This window comes from Bactrocera neohumeralis, chromosome 3 (genome assembly GCF_024586455.1).
Source record: "Bactrocera neohumeralis isolate Rockhampton chromosome 3, APGP_CSIRO_Bneo_wtdbg2-racon-allhic-juicebox.fasta_v2, whole genome shotgun sequence".
In the NCBI taxonomy this organism is placed as follows: Eukaryota; Metazoa; Arthropoda; class Insecta; order Diptera; family Tephritidae; genus Bactrocera; species Bactrocera neohumeralis.
Genome location: NC_065920.1, coordinates 44119955 through 44142345, shown reverse-complemented (window position 1 = coordinate 44142345; position 22391 = coordinate 44119955). Strand labels below are relative to the sequence as shown.

Genomic DNA, 22391 nt, shown 5'->3' with positions numbered 1-22391 from the left:
GTTTCCTAGAGCGCCTCGGAGTTCTCTCTCTCGGAGTTGTTGAAATTTAAACGCGTTTTCCTCAAAACATTATTTTTCTGGTCGGCCCGGGTCCTAACTTTTTTTCTACTAAACCGATTGCTTTCAAATTTTAACAGGCTGTTCTACACACTGGTAGTTCTCATCGGTACTAACGAGTTTTTTTTCACCTCTAACTTTTTATTTTACAACCCTTTTAAAAGGAATTTTTTTCAAAGTCCACCATTTTGTTATTTCCCCTTGAAATTTAACTTCAGTAGTTCCGACCAGAATGACATGTCTATAGATTAAGAATAATTAACAATATTTGATTTTAGATAACATCAAGAGCCAAAATCAATATTTCAATATGTAAATAAATACACTCTAAATATTCAAGATAATCAATTTTTATCCTATAAAAACCGTCCTCCAAAGAAGTCATGAAAATAGGCATAAGTTACCAGACTACAACCTTTATCTATCAGTAGAGGTGGAACGATAGGGTTGCATATAAATCTATTTTAAAATTGAACATGAGCTACTTTTATTGGCATCGCTGTGATATATGGTAGTTCAAAAATAGGCAAGGTAAGATTACAACTACGTCTGGTGAATTATCATTTAAGCAGTTGAACTAAAACCCCGCACCATCGAGGTGGCTCGTCTTTCTGCTCAAAATGCTAGAATTCGGAACCTTAATAGCGAATATGAGCACACAAGTTTATATAGTTGACTTTTTGTGATAGCAACATGATCTGGTACCAAAATTTAATCAAATCGGCTCAGTAATTTACCTTTTTCAATATATAAGGATATTCATACTTCTGGTTGACACCTTTAATAACGTATATACAGGTCATTATGAGGGATTTTGCTCTTGCCTACGTATCCCCAAAATATTGATCACGCTCCCTTTGGGTACCCACCAGCATTTTGCTCATATTAGATATTATTTTTCTAAGCTTCTGAGAGTCTGCCACTGAGTGTTTCTACCAAGAGATACTGCTGTTTTACCTACAACTTTACAAAACGACCTTGATCCATGTATTATACATATATGTATTATATCACTAAGAGATTTTTTGCTCTTTGAGACTTTGTGCATAATTTTAAAATTCTTAATTTATTCTTCAAAATCTATGTCGCTTCCCCTCAGAAGTTGTAATTAAAATCCACAATTACAAATTGGTGTTGGTTTTCAAATATATATGCCGGCAATTCTTAGATTTCATTCCGACTTAAGTTCAGATAAATCAATTGCGTAAGTTTGCAAAGATATTTGCATCCAATATTCTCATATTATTTGAGGCAAAGACAAGTTTCCTGAGCCCTGTAAGTTTTCGAAAAAAAATTTGCGTCAAATTTTCTAGCGTTATGTGCTGACTTGTTAAACTATGAACGTAAGTTTAATATATCAGTTAGTACAAATATAATGTCTGCTGTTGATTTTATGATAAGTTCCATGGGAAATAAGACAGCAGGTTTAAACCTATAGGGTGTGCTACATATATAAAGTCACTGTTATATATTAGCGTCTGTTTTTTTCATTTCACTCACATAATTTACAATTTCTTCAAAAAAACAAATTGAAATGAAGTGTTTTCACAGCTTTTATTTAATATTTTGCTGATTTGGTTTCTATATTTGCTTCTCACTAAATAGGCCTGCGGCAAAATTCATTATTGCTGGAACACTAAACAATAAATCTTAATTCCTTATCAGGAAACATATTTATGAAAACCACAAACCTTCAAAGCACTATTCTTGAGAAATCGGTGATCGTTTGATCCTGTGATATTTACACTCTCGTATGCATAAGTTAAGATAAGGTGTAATATTAAAAAAAAAGGAACGTAATAATCGATTATTACTTTCGAAACATTTTCCCACAGAGTACAAAAGAGTTTTGGTTACCTAACACTTGTTTGTCTCATTTCAACCTAATCGAGTAAGATATAGGAGTATATATGTATATAGTATAAGTTATCTGGATGAAGAGACGAGTTGAAATTCGTATGTCTGTCTGGCCGTGCGTCTGTTGCAAGTTGTCACTTGAGTCAAATAAGGAAGCGCTAAGCTCGGGTGCAGCAGAACATTTAATACTCTTGCAATTGAAAGGATCAAATCCGGGAGACAAAATCAGGAATTCGGAAAATTTCATATCAACATTCATTGGTATATAACCAAATTTATATTTTCTTAATTTATATTATTGCTCAAAGATTAACTTAGTTTTATAACTGTATGTAACTTCCCGCTATCGAAAATTATATTAAAATCATCTTAAAATAAAATATATTTGGCATTTGCTCAACCGAAAAAAGCTAAACTTACTGTAATTACATTCCACTAAATATCACTGTGGAACATTTTTGGGATTATTGTCTGGGGGGTGAGAAATTCCAAGTCAGGGTGATGGTACTAGGACAGTATAGTAAAACCCTCAAAGGGTTTGGCGTTCGTATGTGTCAGTTTTTTTTTATGACCTTTTAATTTTTTTCCTTATCTTGATGTTTTTTCACTTAGTTGTAACATTTTGGCAAAAACGTAGTTTAACGTAACTCGCGAACCACTATTATCTATTTTTCCAATCCATTAGACGGTTGTAGCAGCTTTTACACACTATATTTGGTACCCAATTTTCGTTCACTATAACATAAGAAAAAATTTAAAAGGTCATAAAAAAACCTGACATGTCTCTGTATGGAAAACTGTTTATTTGACGATATATCTTCACGAAAGTCAGCATGAATTGTTGTCCAAGGCAACGATACAATCTGCGAAGAAAATGGTCTAATCGGAACATAGCAGATTTACAAACTGGAGGATCAAAATCAAGTTCTTATTTGGAACCTTTTGTATTTGTAAAGGGTGTTATAGCTTCGATGTAAACGAAGTTAAGTTTTCTTGTTTCTTTCTATGTATTTTTGGATTGTTAAAGAAGATTGTAAAAAACCGTCTTAGCGTCATCTTTGAGATATTGAAAAAAATAAAAGTATTTGTTCTAGAAATATTTTATAGCTTTCACGTAATAGCTTGAGAAATTAGTAAATAATAAAGCCACATATAATCTTATAATACTAAGTAAGAGACCAATAATATCTTTTATTCCGCAAAATCATCATTATTGACGGCTGCCTGCCGCCATTGCAGACAAACAATTAGGTGCACTTCATTGTTGATTTGATTGAATTTAAGTGGCTCTATTCCATTTTGCTTATTAAACACATTTTTCTTCTCTTCTCTTCTGCTCTTTTCTCTTTTGTTGGCGTTTATTGTCGCTGCTGCTGCTCAACTGAATACTACTTGGATAACTAAATGACTAACTGCTACTCGTAACTTGTCGTTGCCAATCTACTTGGCGCTACGAATTGCATTGTGGGACAACGACACTACTAATGGTTGCCTATTTCCGCTATCGAATGAATTACCCGTACACTTTGAACTCGCACATAAACGAACAAACACACGCTGACACAATTTCCGCTGCAATGCAACTGACTTATTTGCACATTTGACATACTAACACTTTGACGATTAACAATCCCCACGATGAATGTACGCGCACTGTATCCGACTACCATGTCTGCAACCACTTTATCACCACGTCGGTTTGTTTTCCGTTGGATTTTTGTCCATCTCATGTTCGTGGCTGTCAGCAGCACCTTCCTGCAACCGCATATGACAACATCACGCAGCTCGTCGCTGCTAATCAAATCACAGCACGTACAACACATCTACTCTCGGGCCCAACTACAGATCCCAATGGCAGTAGCAGTAGTGTCATAGTCAATGCTGTGGACACTGGCTTACTGCATCACCATCAACAGCAGCAGCAGCAGCAGCAGTTGCTGAACGCAAAAGCAGCAGGAGCCGGAGTCGGAGCCGGAGCTGGAGCTAGTGCTGCAACGGTTGTCACAGCGACCCATTCAGCGAATGGCCTAAATGAGGCACTAATCGGTTCGCCCACCGCCGCGTACAATGCCACCCACCAGCAGCAACAGCAGCAACAACAGCAATTGCATGGCGCTGGCAGTGGCAGTGGCGGCACGTTGCCACCCGGTTTGGGCAGTGGCAGCGCTTACATACTCAACAGTCTCATCAATAGTAATGAGAGTTGCAATAGCAACGGTAGCATCAGTGGCAGCAACGGTGGACTGCATCATAATGTAGTTGGCGGCACTATAGGTCGTGCAACAATGCTGCATCATCACCAACAGCAGCAGCAGCAGTCACACCATCCGCTACCCGTGCCACATCCACTCGCATACAATACACTCGCCGGCACAACGGGTGTGAGTGCCAGTGGACGCCACCATCATAGCGCATTGCCGTCGATGTTGCTCACCTCACAGACGTCGGCGTCGTTAAGTGGGATCGGACTGTTACTGAATGCCAGCAATAATAATAGCAGTAGTAGTGGTGGTGCCAGCGGCCTGGGGCTGAGTATGACGGGCGCGGCAACGGCATCTGCGGCCTCTACAGCAACGACGTCCTGCAATTCGTCCAGCGACTTGGATGACAACATAAATATAAATGCCATCAAGGATTGCTTAATGACACAGCGTGTGCCCGAAAGCTGCGTCTGAGCTGGCAATTTATGCAGTGCGCCGAGAAAGGCGCCAAGCAAGTCCTACAAGTGTGTGCTGCGACGTGAAGTCACTGTTGTACGAACTCTCGTAAAGTGGTATGTATGAATGTGTGCCGCAAGCAAGTGTATGCCGTGTATTGAAAAAAAATAAAGACAAAGTACGAAATGTATAGTGAAAATGCTTACAAAGTAAAAGTATGAGGCATGAAAATTTGTAATGAAATAAGTAAAGGTATACCAATAAGTCCATACCAGTAAATATAAATAGATATGTATGAAGGTATAACAATGAAGTTGTGCTATTAAGCTATATTGGCTACGTGGCTCTGAGCTGCTACCTGCTTCAGTACGTCCTTGACAAATTGTATTAGGCATTAAGTGCAGTTAGATTGATGAGCGAGTAAAAAGTTTCCCTGCAATTAGCACCAGCGCTGCAAGAGATACTGACAAATTCTTGCGGACGAATGATTAAGTAGAGTTAGCAATTTCATTTCTCAAAATTCTAAACAAACTTAAATAATCTGCGACATCAACTCTGAATAATGCACAGCAATCACTGCGGTGCGCTCGTTTGATTGACAACTTCTACCGCATTATCTTCGTAGCCTTCAGAAAATATTAAAATTTTAATAATGTTTAGCTTTCAGTATCAATCGGCAGATTCTACCAAAGAGAGTGCACTTACTATACTCATAAAGTATGTTGCTTTAAAATTGTAGTAGCTCGACTGGCAGATTTCTGAGTCTTCAAAAATATAATTTAAATGAGTCAACCATTTTCAGGACGTAATATAATAATTCACAAATTCGTAAAGTATATGTTTTGTTAAGAGATTATTCTAAATATGTCAATAAAAATGTCATCAAATCGTGTAGAAGCAGAAAGAAACAATTCCATATTCAACAAAATTAACTTTCAAATGTTGAAAAGCTTTTCTTCTGTATTGCTCTAGATAACGTCATATTATATTTATACCCGAAACAGGGTATATTAAGTTTGTCGCGATGTTTGTAACACCCAGAAGGAAACGTTATATACACGGTTCGTACGGAAAGTAATAGGACTGAGTCGTTTTAAAAAAATCTATTGAACCAATCGTTACAACTCTTTAAAAACTTTCAAATTAGGCTCCTTCTGCGTCGGTGCAACGCTGCCAGCGCGATTTCCAAGCATTGAAGGCGTCACGGAAGGCATTCTCCGGAACAGCCTTGAGAAGCGAAGTGCATGATGCTTGGATCCCCTCTGTCGTCTCAAAATGCTTGCCTTTCATCGGCCTTTTCAGGCAAGGATACTCAAAATCCATAACTCGTCACACGTGATTACGTTAATCAAAAAATAAAATGGGTGTCACTTTCATACATGTTCATGCCCTGATCGGGGTATACAAATAAGCTTGTCTCTTCATTTTTCTTTCTGACCATTCACAGTAGTAAAGCTAATCGATAATATGCAAAACAAAACTTAGTAGCATTGAAGCCAGCGGCTTTACGACTCTCAAGAGGTATCCCTTTACTCTCTTACACGAATTCAATTCGATAATTTTGTTGTTGCTTTCGGTTATAATTTTTATTACAAGAGAGCAGAAACGAGTAGAGAAACGGTGAATCGAAGGCAACTCATGTAAGCTATGAAAATAGATAAACTGACGATTGGTTCATTTAATGACAGAGTTTGGTAAGATCAGTTTATCATCGGTGATCATAAATTATTACATGTTATATGACCAAAAATGTCCACTTAAATCTTCTTGCAAGAGCAATTGTTTTCACATGTTCCACTTATAAAAGGATTATCAAAAGGTAAGAATCTTCAGTCATCGCGAGCTTTTCAGTATTTATTGCATAAACTCTCAACTGACTAAGGATGGTTAATACAGCTGCTTAGACTAAATTGAAAAAATATGTTGAAAAATATATTTTGAAACATGAAATTGAAACATAATGAATTTAAAATAAATTATGTAAACACTAAATAGACTACGTGAGTAAATAGTATGATAATATTGTAAATAGGGCAATTACTAGTTAGTAATATGTATATGTAAAATAAACTAATAGTAAACATTGTGCCACATATTGTAAATATAAATATTTATTTTAATAATATATAAAAAGGCGGTTCTAATCTAAAAAGGAAATTTTATTTCAAAATTCTATAAGAACATTTAAAAATTATTACCTAATTGCTAAAAAAGTTCATTTGAAACAACTCTAAAATATGAAAAGAAATAAGGCAGCATATATGCACATAACTTGTTAATAAAAAACTTTAAAGGTACACACACTTTAGTTAAAATATTCATATCAGCAAGAAACTGTCACACCATTCGATTTGTCAAAGTTTCGAGATTAGCGAATCGAACAAACAAAAGCCACAAACGAAATAAAGAGACCTGAGAGAATATGACAAGCGGTTATTGTACTCTAATGAGGCAAACACATACTCTCTTGAGTTCCATTCAACCGGTTAACTTTGCTGCTTCTTCCTCACAAAACAAAAGAGGAAATCTTAAGTATAATGAGCAGGTAAGTGGCGAATCGAATGCGGCTTAAGTTAATGAAGTACATATCCCTTAACATATCGTTTATCATGTCAATATTGAAATGGCATAGACTTTTTAAAATTTATAGAGTTAAATTATATGTATGTATGTATTGTTGAATTTGTATTGACTTTGTTATTTTAATTTTTAAAAAATTAATTAAATTACCCTTTAAACACCAGATTTCCATCGAAAATGGTTTTTAAATCCCAGTTGTTAATGTTTGCCAACATTTTAAAGTTAAATAGAAAATTTTATAATTTAAATAAAAGCGTTGTTCACTTATTAAAAAATATTATTTAAAATTTTCATTGCAAAATTTCAGTTACTTTTCGTTACAATTTGAAGGCGTAATAAATTATAGCCAACTATTTTGTAATAAGTGTCTGTTTATTATATTTCTTAAAAGTAAAAGTTAACTAAAATAGTATATTAGAACAACCTGCATCTCAGCCAGAAAAATATTAACTCACAGTGTTAAAATTTTCGTATAAAATCTTATGTGTTAATATTCGAATACATATTTATTCAGACCTAACATTGCGACAATTATTTGACCGATTTAAAAAAAAAAAACAAGAAAAAACGTTAACTTTAACCTATAATACCCTTCACAAATATGCATTACAAGAGCTTTATTCGGTCAATTTGTATGGCATCTATATATGTATATATTGACTCAAACACACTGTTACCTTGGATACTAACCCATGCTAAATTAAGTAACGATATCTCGTTAAATGAAAAAGTTCTCCTTATAAGCACTTTCTTGGGATCGTACCGTTTGTAACTTCTTAGTGAGAAAAGAACTGGTGGAAAATTTCAGATCGATATCTCAAAAACATATATATGTATACGTTCATGGCTAAATCGACTCAGCTCGTCAAGCAAATCTCTTACAATATACTTTGAGAGAAAAAAGTACCCCGAAATTGTAACTTAAATTTCGCGGGTAATTGATATTTTAAAAACAAAGTATTTTGCTAAGTTGATAGGACTGTCCTATACCAAATACAAGCTCGTTCTGTCAACGAGTTTGCTTACAGCAGCTGCTTAAGTCGGTACACCTCAGAAGTTCGTTGCGATTTTTACAATGTATAAAAATGATGAACAACGAACTTGCCTCAAATTTTGTTTTTCTAACCAAATTTCGAGTACTGAATCATTTTAAAAGGGTTACAATGATTCAGTTTTAACGAAACCACAAGCCTACCAATGGTACAAAGCCTTCAAAGAGGGTCGAGAGATCGTTAAAGACATGCCTTGTTCTGGACGACCTTCGAAGATTGTTAGGCAAGTGTTAGAGAGATGGCAAGAGAGAATGATTTTGATGTATATTTTGGGTATGAAACACGTTCTTGCCCGACTAGACCCGATATAGATAATTTTTTGTTTAAAATAGTACCGTAAACAGGTATCTTTGGACATGCTTGATCGTGCGTATTCCGATTCCACATTCTTGGAGAGCATTATAACTGCCTACGAGACATGGATTTATAAAATTCAGATGAAAACAAGTCAACGGTGATCGGAATGGAAGGAAAAAAAACAAGCCGAAACCAACAAAACCCCGCCAAAGCTGCCCCAAAATCAAATTGATGCTAATTGTTTTTTCGATAGTCATGATTTGGTGCATCATGAATTTGTTCCAGAGGTGCTGACGGTCAATATGGAGTTCTATTTGGCCGTATTGCGATCGAAGTTATAATTTTTTTTAATATACTTATCTAATAGGCTTAACTGCTTTATTACATTCACCACTAAGTTCGTCTGAATAAATATATCGTTTATATAATTTAATAAAAAAATTTTCGAAATTAATATTTTTTTTTTCAATAAATTACCCCAGGCATATCAATTTCAAAAAACGATATAAAATTAATTGCATAATTAAGTTGTTATCACTTCTGCTGTCAGCGCGACTTAAATATATTTATACAATTTCTATTCACTACTTCTAGATATGTAACTAAAATGTACATTTAAATGCTGCCGATATCTACATATTACATTAAACTGCTATGTTTAATTTAAAGCTAAATAAATAAATGGACTTCAATTTGAAATTAATTTAAATAGGCATAAATATGATAATACCTTTACTTACATACTACATAGCACCTCTTAAAAGACTTGAAACTATTGTAGGCTAGAATTTGTTTACCGCAAACTAAGCCACAATAAATATTAAAAAATATATAACATATAAATATGGTATTTTAAAATAACAACATAGACTAAATAAGTTTTTATAAATAGCTAAAAATGCATTAAAAACAAAACAAATATACATGAGTTTATATATCGCATGCGATAAAAAATGACAGTAATGCAAAGCATGTGAAATTCGGGCCCTGAAATGTGTCTGTAAATATTTGCGAGGCATTTCGTTTTGCATAAATAAATGCAACAACAAATATTTGCGAGTAAACCAAATAAAAAAAACGTAATAATAATAATTTTAACCACACAATAAAAAAACTTTTTAACTAAGCCTTTAAGCTGGGAAATTGTGAAAAAAGAAAAACTAAATAAAATATGTAGCTATATTATAAATCAATAATGCGTAGAAAAAGTATTTAATTGTAAACAAACATAGCTAATAGGATGTGAAAATATGTACATCAATTACAACAACTAACTACTAATAAGTGTAATCAAACTGAATTGTAATTATGAGCATACAATTACACCTGCAGTTACTGTCATGAATGGTATTGCCCACTACCACTACCCATGTAATATGTATATATAATACAACTTGTAGGTACAGTATCGAATGACAAATAAATTTGAAGCAAAAGTTGCGAAACCTACAATTAAATAGAATTATAAACAAGGATAAAGATAAAAAAAAACTAAATTGCATATTAAAAAATAAAAAAATTTAAACAAAAATAGAAAATGCAAAAAAAAAAAAAAAATGGCGTGCATTACAATGCCGGCTTATAGAAAATACCTACATTCATATACTTAGTTTAGTATGCCTAGTTTTAAAAATTCCAACATAGACACTATTTATTGCAATAGCTACACTATAAATATCGACAAATCTGATCTGGCATTAGCTAATGTAAAATAAAGTATAACATTTTAAGTGACATTGTAAATTTTTTGTAAATAGCCAGTGATTGTAAATTAAATAGGCGGAAATAAAAGTTTAAAATGGATAACATAAAATAAGACACTATTAAAATTACACAACTGTCGAATGATATTGAAACTGTTAGTGTATTAAAGAAGTTACCATCAAGAAATAAATAGAAATAAATGAAAATGCGAGTATAAACATTTTAGATTTTTGGTTTTATTTTCGGAAACAATAACAGTCTGGTAAGGTAAGTTACAAAAATGTTATTTGAATACATTGAAATTTGAAAAATTTTACACCATATAATATCAAAACTACCACGCTCTAAATAAATCAAAACGAGAAAAGACATTAACTTGGATTGCACCAAAGCTATAACACGCTTCACAAATAGAACTTGATCGGTCAGCTTGTATAGCAACTATAGGCTACAATGATCCGATCTGATTTTGATCGGATGCCACGCCCATAAAACACCATTAAACGAAAACCTATAACATAACTAAACGCTAAATAAAACGGTAATATTATACATATGTAGAATATTGGAGTTGGGGTACTAAAAACCAAACATATAGAGCAGTCAGCCGGATGTGTGAAAAGTTTTAGCTTAAATTTATCAATTTTAGGCAGAAAGATACACTGTTATGAGTAAAACACGAAGTCAACCGGAAGCTGGAAAATCTTTATATTAAATATTTGAGGGTTTAAGGAAAGTATTCGCCCGAATGAATCAATTATTTAGCTAACTCATCTTTTTTTAATTGACAATTGAACGATATGTTAATTGCTTCTTGCTTTTTGTGTTGGAAAGTGAAAGAGTCAAGTGGAATTTAAAAATATGGAAGTATGCGTGGATGTTCTGCGATTTTCGTACTATGACCTAGAAATAAGAAAACAATGCCACTTACCAAATTTTGTCGAAATCGGTTGGTCGAATCCCGAGATATAGGATTTCATCCAAAAGTGGGCTGCGCCACTCACATCGTCCAATTCTCACACCGGCTCCCATAAAGCCTTCTTAATGTTTAATGTTTCTGGTTTACTTGGTTACTGATGTATTGCGCTTTTAGTAGTTTTCAATAATACCGTTATATGCGGGTCAGCGAGGTTATCTTCCGAAATCATCTATTTTCATACTGTCGGTAGGAATTCTTATAATATTTGTGCTAGGCGAGTTTGGTTATTGTAGCTTTACTGGTTTAGGAGATATGTACATAAAACTTATTAGAGAGCGGGTCCACTCCCACAAAATTTATTTCTCGTAAGATGGTTTGCGATCCCCTGTGCCAAATTAAAGTTTTATATCTTAATTTAGTGCTTTGTTATGAGACTTTATAGGTTTTTAGTTTTGTGGGCGCGGCAGTGGTCCGATTACGCTCATCTACGAACTCGTAATTTTGTACTAAGGAACCCTCATACTAATTTTCATCGATATATCTCAATTTTTACTCAAGCTACAGCTTGTACGGACGGGCGAACGAACAGACAGCCCGATGGATGTTGCATACGTTTTAAGAGCGGTAGGGGGACAAAAAATTCAATATCTTTGGAATGGTATGAATGAACAAAATTTACTTAATTACTAAAGGTGAATATTTTCCACGTTATGTCACATAATTTTCCGTTTTTTTTAGCGTGAAGAATACATGAAAAATTTCAATTTTTTAACAGAAAAATAATAGAAAATATTATTATTTAAACAAGTGGATCGTGAAAAAAATATTTGTAATGTACATTTTTCTTTGACTTCACAAAATTTCATCGATTTATCTGTAGTAGTTTATGAAAAAATAATTTTACAATTTTATAGTGCACTAAATTTCAACCTTCAATAACTTTAACAAAAAATAGAATTTTGACGAAATATTTATATCTCAGGGTATGCGTCTGGTCTCCTTTCTAATGAACTGGTAATTTTCAAAATCGGTGATTTTGCGAAATTTTTTTACGGAACACTTGACGTGGTTTGACCAAACTGCATTGAATTTTTATTTAATATTAACTCACGGAGGATTGACAAATATAAATGCAGCAGATTTATTCAGTAAAGTACAAGTAGTTAGCAGAAAAATTGTTAAACAGTAAATCACTAGGTGTTTGTACTCTGACAACATGTTGATACAGAGTTTAATAGTTTTATTCTAGTCCTTATCGAGTTAGACATAGGATTATATAATAGGTAATCCCGACATTCCTATAGTGAAAATGTGTGAAATTGAACTACAACCACACCTACTACATACACAACACACTTTTAAATTTCATCTGATTCTTTCACTTTCCAGTACTCAAATCAAGAGCCAAACAATGTATGCGGATAAAACTTTGCACGAATAGTGCCTTTAAGTTGTGTTGATTTATGATAAAAAAACTGTCTAAGTTGGACCAAAATTAGTCAAAGTCCTAATACCAAATATGTGAACCTCAGATTCTGTTACGAAGTTCCTACCTTGTCAAATACGTAGGTTGCTATATATATTTCTGGCCTAATAATGTAAATAGGCATATTTATCAACGAAAATGTTTTTTTTTTTTTTTTTTTTGTCGATTGCTGTTTTGTTTCGGGATTGCTGTTTTGTTTCTTTTTTTCTTTTGAAGCACCGCGATCGTATTTTTTCAGTATTTCTTTACACCAATCCACACGAGCCTTTTTTTGAGCGATTGTCAAATTGTGCTGGATCCAACGAACAAACCTTTTTACGGCCAGATGTTCATGCAATATCGAATGTATGCTGGTGGGAGAAATGCATAGGCATGCCTCTATCTGAAGGTATGTTACATGACGGTCTTGCATTATCAGTTCACGTACGGCATCGATGTTTTCTGGCACAACGGCTGTTTTTGGACGACCTTCACTGAATTCGTCTTTGAGCGAGCGTCGGCCAATTAATTCGTTAGTTTTTCAGTGCTATAGGAACTTCATAGCCATACAAAGATTTTAGTTCATTGATGCACTCTTGTCGTGATAATCCACGTCGAAAGTTGTGAAAAATGATCGCACGAAAATGTTCACGAGTTAATTCCCTGTAAATAAAACAATTCACGATTAAATGACAAAACGTTCTGAGTGATGTTATGCTAAAAAATGTCAAACTTTCCGATGGAAATGTCAGATTGCACCTGGCAACACTTAGTGTTGCCCTAGGCCAGAATATATATAGCAGCCCTCGTATACCATTGAAATTTGGAAAAAAAAATTCACGAGAGTATAAAACGTTCGATTACACCCGAACAAAGCTCTTCAATACTGCTTTATTTTTCAAATTGTGTGGCATCATATGCAGTAGTGGTCCGATATCAGCGACTCCAATAAGTAAGCAGTGGAGAGCAACGGACGTGTGCAAAATTTCTGATCGATATCACAAAAACTCAGGGCCTACTTAGTTCGTGTATATATAGACAGTTGGACAGACAGACGATCGTGGCTATGATGACTCAGCTGGTAACGGTGATAATTTATATATTTATTTTACGGTTTCTCCGACATTTCCTTCCGGGTGATACAAACTTCGTGGCAAACTTAATACACTCTGTTCAGGGCATGACCATATTTTTTGTCAAAATACGATAATTTATCCAACCCAGATAGCATCGGGGACGTTGCACAACAATTCACTTGTCCTTTGTTAGCGTAAGGTAGAACAAACTCATATGAACCACCTTTTCTTTTGATCAATTCTGGCCTCTTCTGTTTGAGTGTAACACCCAATTTGTCCAGCCGATCACAATACACTTTACAATTAATTGAGATATTTTCGGGCAGAAACTCAGATTAAACGACCACTTTTGAAACTAACCATACAGATAACATAACCATTCTGGTTTTAATTATAATCTGCTTTTTAAGTGGTTTGAATTGGTTGATCCGGTTTATGGTACACCATGATGAAACAACTCACATTTCGTCGCTAGTACCAACGCGTTTCAAATATGTATAACTTCTTTGACGTTTGATAAGTAAATCACAGTCGTTAAGGTGACGAAGCAAATTTCCTTCTGAAAGAATATTGGGAACCTGTGTATAAAACTTCGTAATTAATCTTAGATATTGCATGTGCTTGTAAACGTCGGGTTAGAAAATTTGAATCTTCCTGTGGTTGTTATTCGACGATTTGCACCTACCATTGACTTTATTTTAACAACCATAGCAGAAACTATTTCAAAAATTTACGCTTTGTGCAATAAAAATGCCTGGAGTGGGTTTCTTGTCAGAGACAATTTTGCCATAGAGTTCAATTATTTCAGATGGAACCTTCATTAACGCGACAGGTCTTTGGTTTCAGTGATATGTACTCTCAGCAGGAAAGTGCAGTAATCTATATGCGTAGAAGAGATCAGAATATTTCTAGTTTGTCACATGACTGGACATGAGTACTTAGTCGATTCTATGAATGGTTCGCAATTTGTCTCTTTAAATATCTAGTGCAATTTTATCATAGAGTTTCACATATAAGGTGCTTAATTCACTTTTGAATTCCTTGGCTAGTTAGATGAATTCAACTTTTTTTACAAAATTATTAGACACATTTTGAAATAGAGAACTCTTTGTCTGAATTCACTGTTCACACTGAAATTTCAAAGAGCAATGCAGCAAATCGCTGATGCATTGCCGGCTGAGCTACTCAAATACGGCGTCAAAGAATTGACAAGGAGCAAGCATCAATTTATTTGTAGAATATAAAGTTTTACGTGGAAGTCCTCAAGAGGCTCAATCGAAGGATCAATCGGGTCCGATAAGACATTGCAACCGATTGGAAGTTGCACCACGACAACACCCCGGTTCACACCGCCTTTCTTGTGAACAGCTACCTTACTAAAGCCGGCATCTCAACGCTTCCGCAGCCGCCCTACAGCTCAGATGTGGCCCCCGGACTATTTTTGTATCCTTGCCTGAAATGGCCAATGGAAAGCAAGCATTTTGAGACGACAGAGGGGATCCAAGCAGCATCTCTCAAGGCTATTCCGGAGAATGCCTTCCGTGACGCCTTCAATGCTTGGAAATCGAGCTGGCAGCGCTGCATCGACACAGAAGGAGCCTATTTTGAAAGTTTTTAAAGAGTTGCAACAATTGGTTCAATAAATTTTTCTGAGTCGACTCAGTCCTATTACTTTAGGGACAAATCATGTACTCTATATAAGGATTTTCAAACATCCGATTCACTTTATACCTTATATGTTGGTCAATCTGCGAGGAATTTTAATCAAACTCCATTTCTGTAAATTGATGTAAAAGAAATATACCTTCCAATTACCCAATATGAGGTTCTAAATGTCGGATCATATAAATGTGCGGAATAGGTCCACTGCCACGCGAGTTGCGTCGTCAAACGTCTCCACCACTTTCAAACTTGTCGATATACCAAAAAAGACAAGTATTTTCTAAATATTTTTCATTCCTCTAAAATATAAGTTGAATCTTCAGATTCAACTACATATATTTTGCATAATACATAAATAAGGAAATATTCATAAGCAAGCATTAAATTCCCTTAAAAATGAAATCAAATGCCAGTGTTATTATTCGATATGTTTATTTAAGATATGACGGGTCGTTGATGCTGAGGAATGTCAAATCAGCACAACGGCTCCAGATAAATTTAGCAAATACGATTTTTATAAAGAATATGTCAAGTCAGCACAACGGCTCCAGGTAAATTTAGCAAATAAGATTTTTATAAAGAATAAAATTATTATTAATAAACTGGACCAAGATCCAATACGGTTAATGAGAATTTATTATTCAAACGAAAAGATATGTAATTTCCGATAAATTACATATCATATCGTAATTCGCATACACAATGCCATTGGAAACCTATAGACCGCAAAAAAACGATACAAAACTGCAATTTGGTAAATCTGTTCGTATTAGCGCGGCCCACCTGTAATTCGAAAAATTTAAAAAAAGGGCGTGATTTCGCTGCCGTAATGATTTAATGTCACGTAACAACACGTGATGAGTAGGTCTCAGGAGTTTTCGAGAGAAAGGTTCTGCGAAAGATGTATGGTCCTTTGCGCGTTGGCCACTGCGAGTATTGCATTCGATGGAACGATGAACTGTATGAGATATACGACGACATTGACATAGTTCAGCGAATTAAAAGACAGCGGCAACGCTGGCTAGGTCATGTTGTACGTGTGTACGAAAACACTCCAATTCTGAAAGTATTCGACGCAGAACCCGCCGGGGAACTAGAGGAGGAATAGGAAGACCTCCACTCCATTGGAAAGACCAAGTGGAGAAGGACCTGGCTTCGCTTGGAATCTCCAATTGACGCCACCTTGCAAAAAGTAGAAACGACAGGCGCGCTGTTGTTAACTCGGCTATAATCGCGTAAGCGGTGTCTACGCCAGTAAAGAAAAAGAAGACTGATTTAATGTACATTATCTTCCAAATCACTTAAGTTATATTAACTTAATGTGATCGGGACACATTCCTTCTTCAAAACGAAAATAGGTTAAATCGGATTATAACGCCGTCCACTACTTAGATAACGTTTTTGTTGAAAACTACTAAAAGTGCAATAATTGACTAGTTGACCATGTCAAACACAATAAATTGTAAACCGAAGATGTCGGAATGAAGCTTGAAAGGAGTCATACATGTAAAATAGGTTCAGCGAAAAATGAATTTGGGATTAAAAAATTATTTTTAAATTTTCAATCCGATGATTGAGATTGGACATTTATGATTGACTTTAAATTATTAAAGAAATTAATTTAAGGGTCAGTTCATTTATAATTTTAGTGCAATATTTGTAACGCTGATTCAAATACCAAAAATTCACCGCGGGTAGTTCGAGTTGCTACTGAATAATACACTGGTGGCATGTAATAGATTCACTTAACTAATAAAATAAGGTTTAAAGAAAAAAATGTGATTACCTGCATAGATGAAAATCTGTCGAGTATGTAGAAAAGGCATATATTTAAATGACAGCGAGTGAAATTTAAATATCATCAATCACTTTCAATTACTCATACGCCCGGGTGGAACTTTACGGAGCGTCTCAAATATACATACATATATTATTGCTTATACGGTATACTCTTTAGTGCGTATGTGTATACAAGTATAAACATATATACTTAGGTGCATCATAACGGTAACGTCAGTACATTAAGTCAGTTACGAAACAATTTTGAGCATGTGTGCTAACAAACAGGCAAGTAAACTAGCATAAACAAGTATATGTACTAAACATAAGTAAATATACTGATTGGCATGTGTATGTACATGTTAGCGTTTATATAAGTATGTGTACATGTGAGAGATTTAGCGTGTTTGTCTGCCAACTGTCCAACTGTCTAAAGCGTCGCAATCGCTACGACATAGCACATGAATGCGCTTATGAATTTATTATATGGTGAACTGTAAGCGGCAAATGCTAAATGTTTGAGGTAAACACACACACACACATACGTATGTATATGCATATGTATGTATGTGCATACTTGCATAAGCAAATGCTGAAGTGCATACATAAATAATACTTCTAGATGATAGCTGTGTTGTCCTAATTGCGCCACAGTTGGGAATGCGAGCACACAAACCAACACACGAGAGCACAGCGAGTTCCATACCTATAAATGTACATATGTATATGTGTGCGCGTGTGTATTTTTGTGCATATACAGCCAGACTAATGCCTTTGTTGATCTCCAGTGGCCAATAAGGATGTTTTAGCTTGAGTAATTTCGCTGCACGTGTTAGTGCTCATGGTGATTTCAGGTGTGCGCTTGTGTGTGTGTATGTGTGTGTGTATGTAACTAACTGTTTAAGTATGTCTATATGCCGGCCGCAGCTTCAAAGGTAAAGCGTTGAATTGGAAAATGATTGCTTTTGAGTTAGTGGAGGCAATGTCCAGGCGCTCGCTTGCTCAAAGTGGCTATAAACAATATTTGCGTAGGCGCAAGCTGAAAATATATCATTTTGAGCATGTATGTGTGTGTGTGAGTATATTTTGGGAGTTCCATCTGCCAATAGCCATTTAATTTGGCATCGAATGGAAAATTTATGACGCACTTATGTTAAGCGGACGGCATGAAAGAAGTATGGCTGGCCAAGAGCGTAAGCAGTTTTGCACAAAAAAAACTTATCAGAAAGTTCTGCACGAGAGCAATCTGGTACCATAGCTTTCTTAAAGCGCGGCAGGTTTTCATTACCTACCATTCCATATAATAACGTTGCAGAGGAGTTTTATTGTTTTTGTATTAAATTGCAATTAAATTTGTTAGCTGACACAGTTTCCTTTTTCTTACTCTCACAACAATTTTATTTTGATTTTGCACATTTATTTATATCTTTTTTTGCTTTTGCACATTCAACTGCTCCTGCTCTTTTAGTTAAGTCAATGCTTACGAAAATAATTGGATTTACACACCGAAAGGTGGCAGCGAAGTGGAAGCGAAATTGTTGTTATCGGTGTGTTGGGTCGGGTGTCGGCAGCGGCAGCGGCAGCGGCAACAGCACCAGTCGCTGTCGCTGTGCAAATAAAGCGGTTCCCATTGCAGTCATCACACAGGCGCCAGTTTGCCATCTAAGCTTTGGCTTTGCGCACGCAACAACTCCCAATTGTAATTATATTTTAATTATATCGCACAAATTACATCATTATTTTTATGCTTTTCATCTTTTGTTTCTGTTTTTGTGCTTTATTTAAGACATCAATAAAAGCATGCGCACTTAAAAGAAAGCAGTGTTGTCCTAAAGGTGCCGTATAATGCGGCGAATACCTTGCCGAAATGAATAAATTATAAATTTCGCACGAATTAAAGATGCCAATTTAATAAAAAAAAATACAGTGTTGAACAAAATTATAGAAACAAGCTGTTTACAATCGTTGTCTTGCCATATTTCGTAAGCAAGTAAAAGAGTATTTGTTTTATTTTTTTTAATTTTTTCTCTTGAAAAAAATAATAGAAATAATTCTTTTAAACTTAAGCAACATAATTTTTTTGAAATTATTTTATTTAAACACATTTTTAATTAATATTAAGCAGTTCAGGCTTTAGTTTTCAAAAATGATCTATGAGGTTTTGCCCAGATTGGTACAAGTTGAAGAATCGAAGTCATACCACTCAAATTTTACGTTTCTTCTTTACATTCATCCTTATTTTTCGCTTAAGACTTCCAATTATTTTTTGTAAAATCTCTCAAGATTAATATAGGTCATGATTATATCCATTATATTAATTTTTTTGGTCTTGGAACCATGCCTTAACAAGTTTTGTGGAATGTTTGGGGTCATTATCCTGCATGAACTCCCACTTTTAAGCCATTTCTTATGCATATGTTAGTATTACCCTCTCCAGAATGTCGGACCAACTCCTGAGGTGGTAATGCATCCCCATAGCATTATATTGCCTCCCCTTTGTTTGACAGTCTTTATGGTGTATTTAGGATCGAAGGCAGTATTTTTTTTTATTGAATCTTACATATATTTTTCTCTCAGATTCAAAAAAGTTAATTTCATAGTACATTATTCCAATTTTTACGGATCATATGTCGCTTTGCGAGGACCGTCATTTTACTATATTTTTTTGCTTAGATGTGGAACTTTCATAGCTGAACATGCCTTCAAATCCTTGTCATTAAGTCTATTTCGCATTATCCGACTGGACCCCGATGCTTGCAAGGTAGTCTTCAGGTCCCTGAATGAAAAAAAGGATTCTCTTTTGATGTACAAATCAAAGCGTCCTCGAAATTTTGTGATGTGGCTCACTTCCTACAGCTGTTCCGTGCACTTCGCGATCCATTAATAATATACAAGTAGAGTTGAATAAAATATTTTCACAAAATTCATAATTTTCAGCCAAACTTGCTTGAAATTATTATATCTAAACTCTTATTTACGGAACAAGCAGAAAAATACCTGAAATATACGGGTGATTGTGGCTTGTTTCTAGTATTTTTTCAACTTAAACGCGTGACTACCCATTAGATCGCAAATTACGGTAAATATAAAATGCGAAATCGATTAAAAAAGGAGAGCACAACAAATTATCGTTATCAGTGTTCTATGTGCTATCGGTTTTATGTATATAATTTTCGTACATAATTAAAAATTTGGTTTTAAGTACAGGAGTAATTGGTATTTCCATTATTTTTTCCACCAGTGCATATGTGTTTGAAATATGAACTTAATTGGCTTCAAAGAATCTCTGTTAGAAAAATAAGTAAATTTGAGTAAGTACAGTGTTTGTAGGCTAAGTTTATATCTTAATAAGTACCATGTTTAAGAGTCTTAAGTTGGAATATAATTTTTTTAATTATTATTGCATTTCGAAATAAATCTTAGTAGAATGAGAACTAGAAACAAGCAAAAACGTTAAATTCAGTAGCACCGAACTAAAGTACCCTTCACATATATGTAGAAAAATCCGCACAAAAACTTGTTTCGATCGCTTCCTATACGTATGTATATACGAGGTTGTTCAATAAGTTTTGTCGTCTGATAAGAAAAACACAATTTTATGATTCAAAATACATTCATTTTATTATTCAGTATAATTTCTCTGAACATTAATATACTTGCTCCAACGATCATCCAATCTGTGGATCCCATCCCTGAAATGAGGGTCCGGAAGCAAAATATGCTTCAAGAGTCGTCTTCATTTGATGAAAGACGCTTGAAACGCATAAATTTTTTAGTTCTGAAACAAATAGAATTCACTGCGGGCCAAATCTGGTAAATACGGTGGATGCTCCAACAATTCGAACCATAATTAATGGATTTTAATCATTGTCAAAATGCTCTTGTGACACGGTGCATTGTCCTGACGAAAAATAATTTTTTTCTTCTGCAAACCAGGTCTTTCTTCACTAATTTTTTCCTTCAACTTGTCCAAAAGGTTGCAATAATACGAATTAATTGTTTTACCATTTTGCAAGTAATCCACAAACAAAATTCCTTTCGCATCCCAAAAAACGGATGCCATAACCTTCTTGGCGGATTTCCGGACACGAACTCGTTTCGAAGCCGAACAACCAGGTTCACACCACTCTTTAGCCTCTTGTTTTGATTCAGGATCATGGTGATACACCCAAGTCTCAGCCATAGTGATGAATCAACGCATAAAATCCACTTTATCCTTTTTAAAACGCTCTAAAGTCACATTCGAATGTGTTTTTGTTTCATTGTTAGCGAATGCGGCACCCATTGTGCACACAGCTTTCTAAAACCCAAAATTTCTTTTGAAATATGGCTCACACTGCCTAATGAGATGTGTAGAGGATTTACTAAATCTCTCGCCGCCCATCGACGATCTTCCAAAACCACATCCTGTATTTTGGCTATGATTTCTGGTGTTGATGCGCTTTTTGGACGTCCTTCACGTGTATCGTCTTCAAGGCTGTTGTAAGGGGAAGCATCGCAATTTATGTTACGAGATATTTGTTGTAGGTTGATAGGTAAAAAAAAACTCGGATTACACATTTAAAGTTTTGGAAATATTCTTCAGTGAAGCACATAATAAACGGAACGATGTTAAGTGTTTTATTTTTTATCCCACCAAAACTCTGTTTTGACTCTTTTTTTCTGACTACTACGCCTATATCTGAATTAATAACCTCTGGTTCTCACATAGGCAATACTGGACACTTGGATGAGAAAGGAGCGCCCATCGGCTACTTAGACTTATGCTTCATACTACGTAGGTTGTCTGATATACTTGAGGATTCGAAAACAAAAATAGTTTTAATGATCGAAAACCGCTTTATTGTTTTTTAAATTTTTCTTTATTAAAAACTATATACTTTTGCATCCATTTGAATTAATTTTCGATGAGCTTTTGCCACTCTGGTTGAGGTGTCTCCAAAATATGCTTCTGAACGTACGAGTATCAATCGGCTCGTATGGTTAAGATATGTCCGATGCTGATCGCACTACTGCCAGTAGTAAGTTGTCTCTATCTCAGAATAGGTCATATGGCGATCGTGTAATATCAGAATTAATAGGAGTGATCTACGACTTCGACTGAATTCAAAATACCATTGATTAACACTGGACCTTGACGTAACTTCATTATTAAAATTTCTATTAAGTTTATTTATGCAGTGTTGCTGGGATAATTCACTTCCAAAGTTGTAAAAAACAATCGCGCGAAACTGTTCGCGATTTAATTCTATTCTTTGGCTGGGATGAATATTTCAAGTGAGCGTA

The 22391-nt window shown here is 34.9% G+C and overlaps 1 protein-coding gene across 4 annotated transcripts in view; it reads left to right on the top strand.

Annotated features, from left to right (window-relative positions):
- Positions 1 to 10429, top strand: part of LOC126752533 (neural cell adhesion molecule 1-A) — a 196555-nt gene extending 186126 nt beyond the window's left edge. For 2 of the 4 annotated variants that reach the window (XM_050463417.1, XM_050463415.1), the window contains exon 20: positions 3663 to 10429. In XM_050463417.1, the coding sequence (XP_050319374.1) occupies positions 3663 to 4589 (927 nt within the window). In that variant the 3' untranslated portion in view covers positions 4590 to 10429. Of the gene's footprint in view, positions 1 to 3659 lie in introns of all 4 variants that reach the window. The other 2 variants (XM_050463416.1, XM_050463414.1) reach the window with 1 other exon arrangement.
- Positions 10430 to 22391: the final 11962 nt, after the last annotated feature.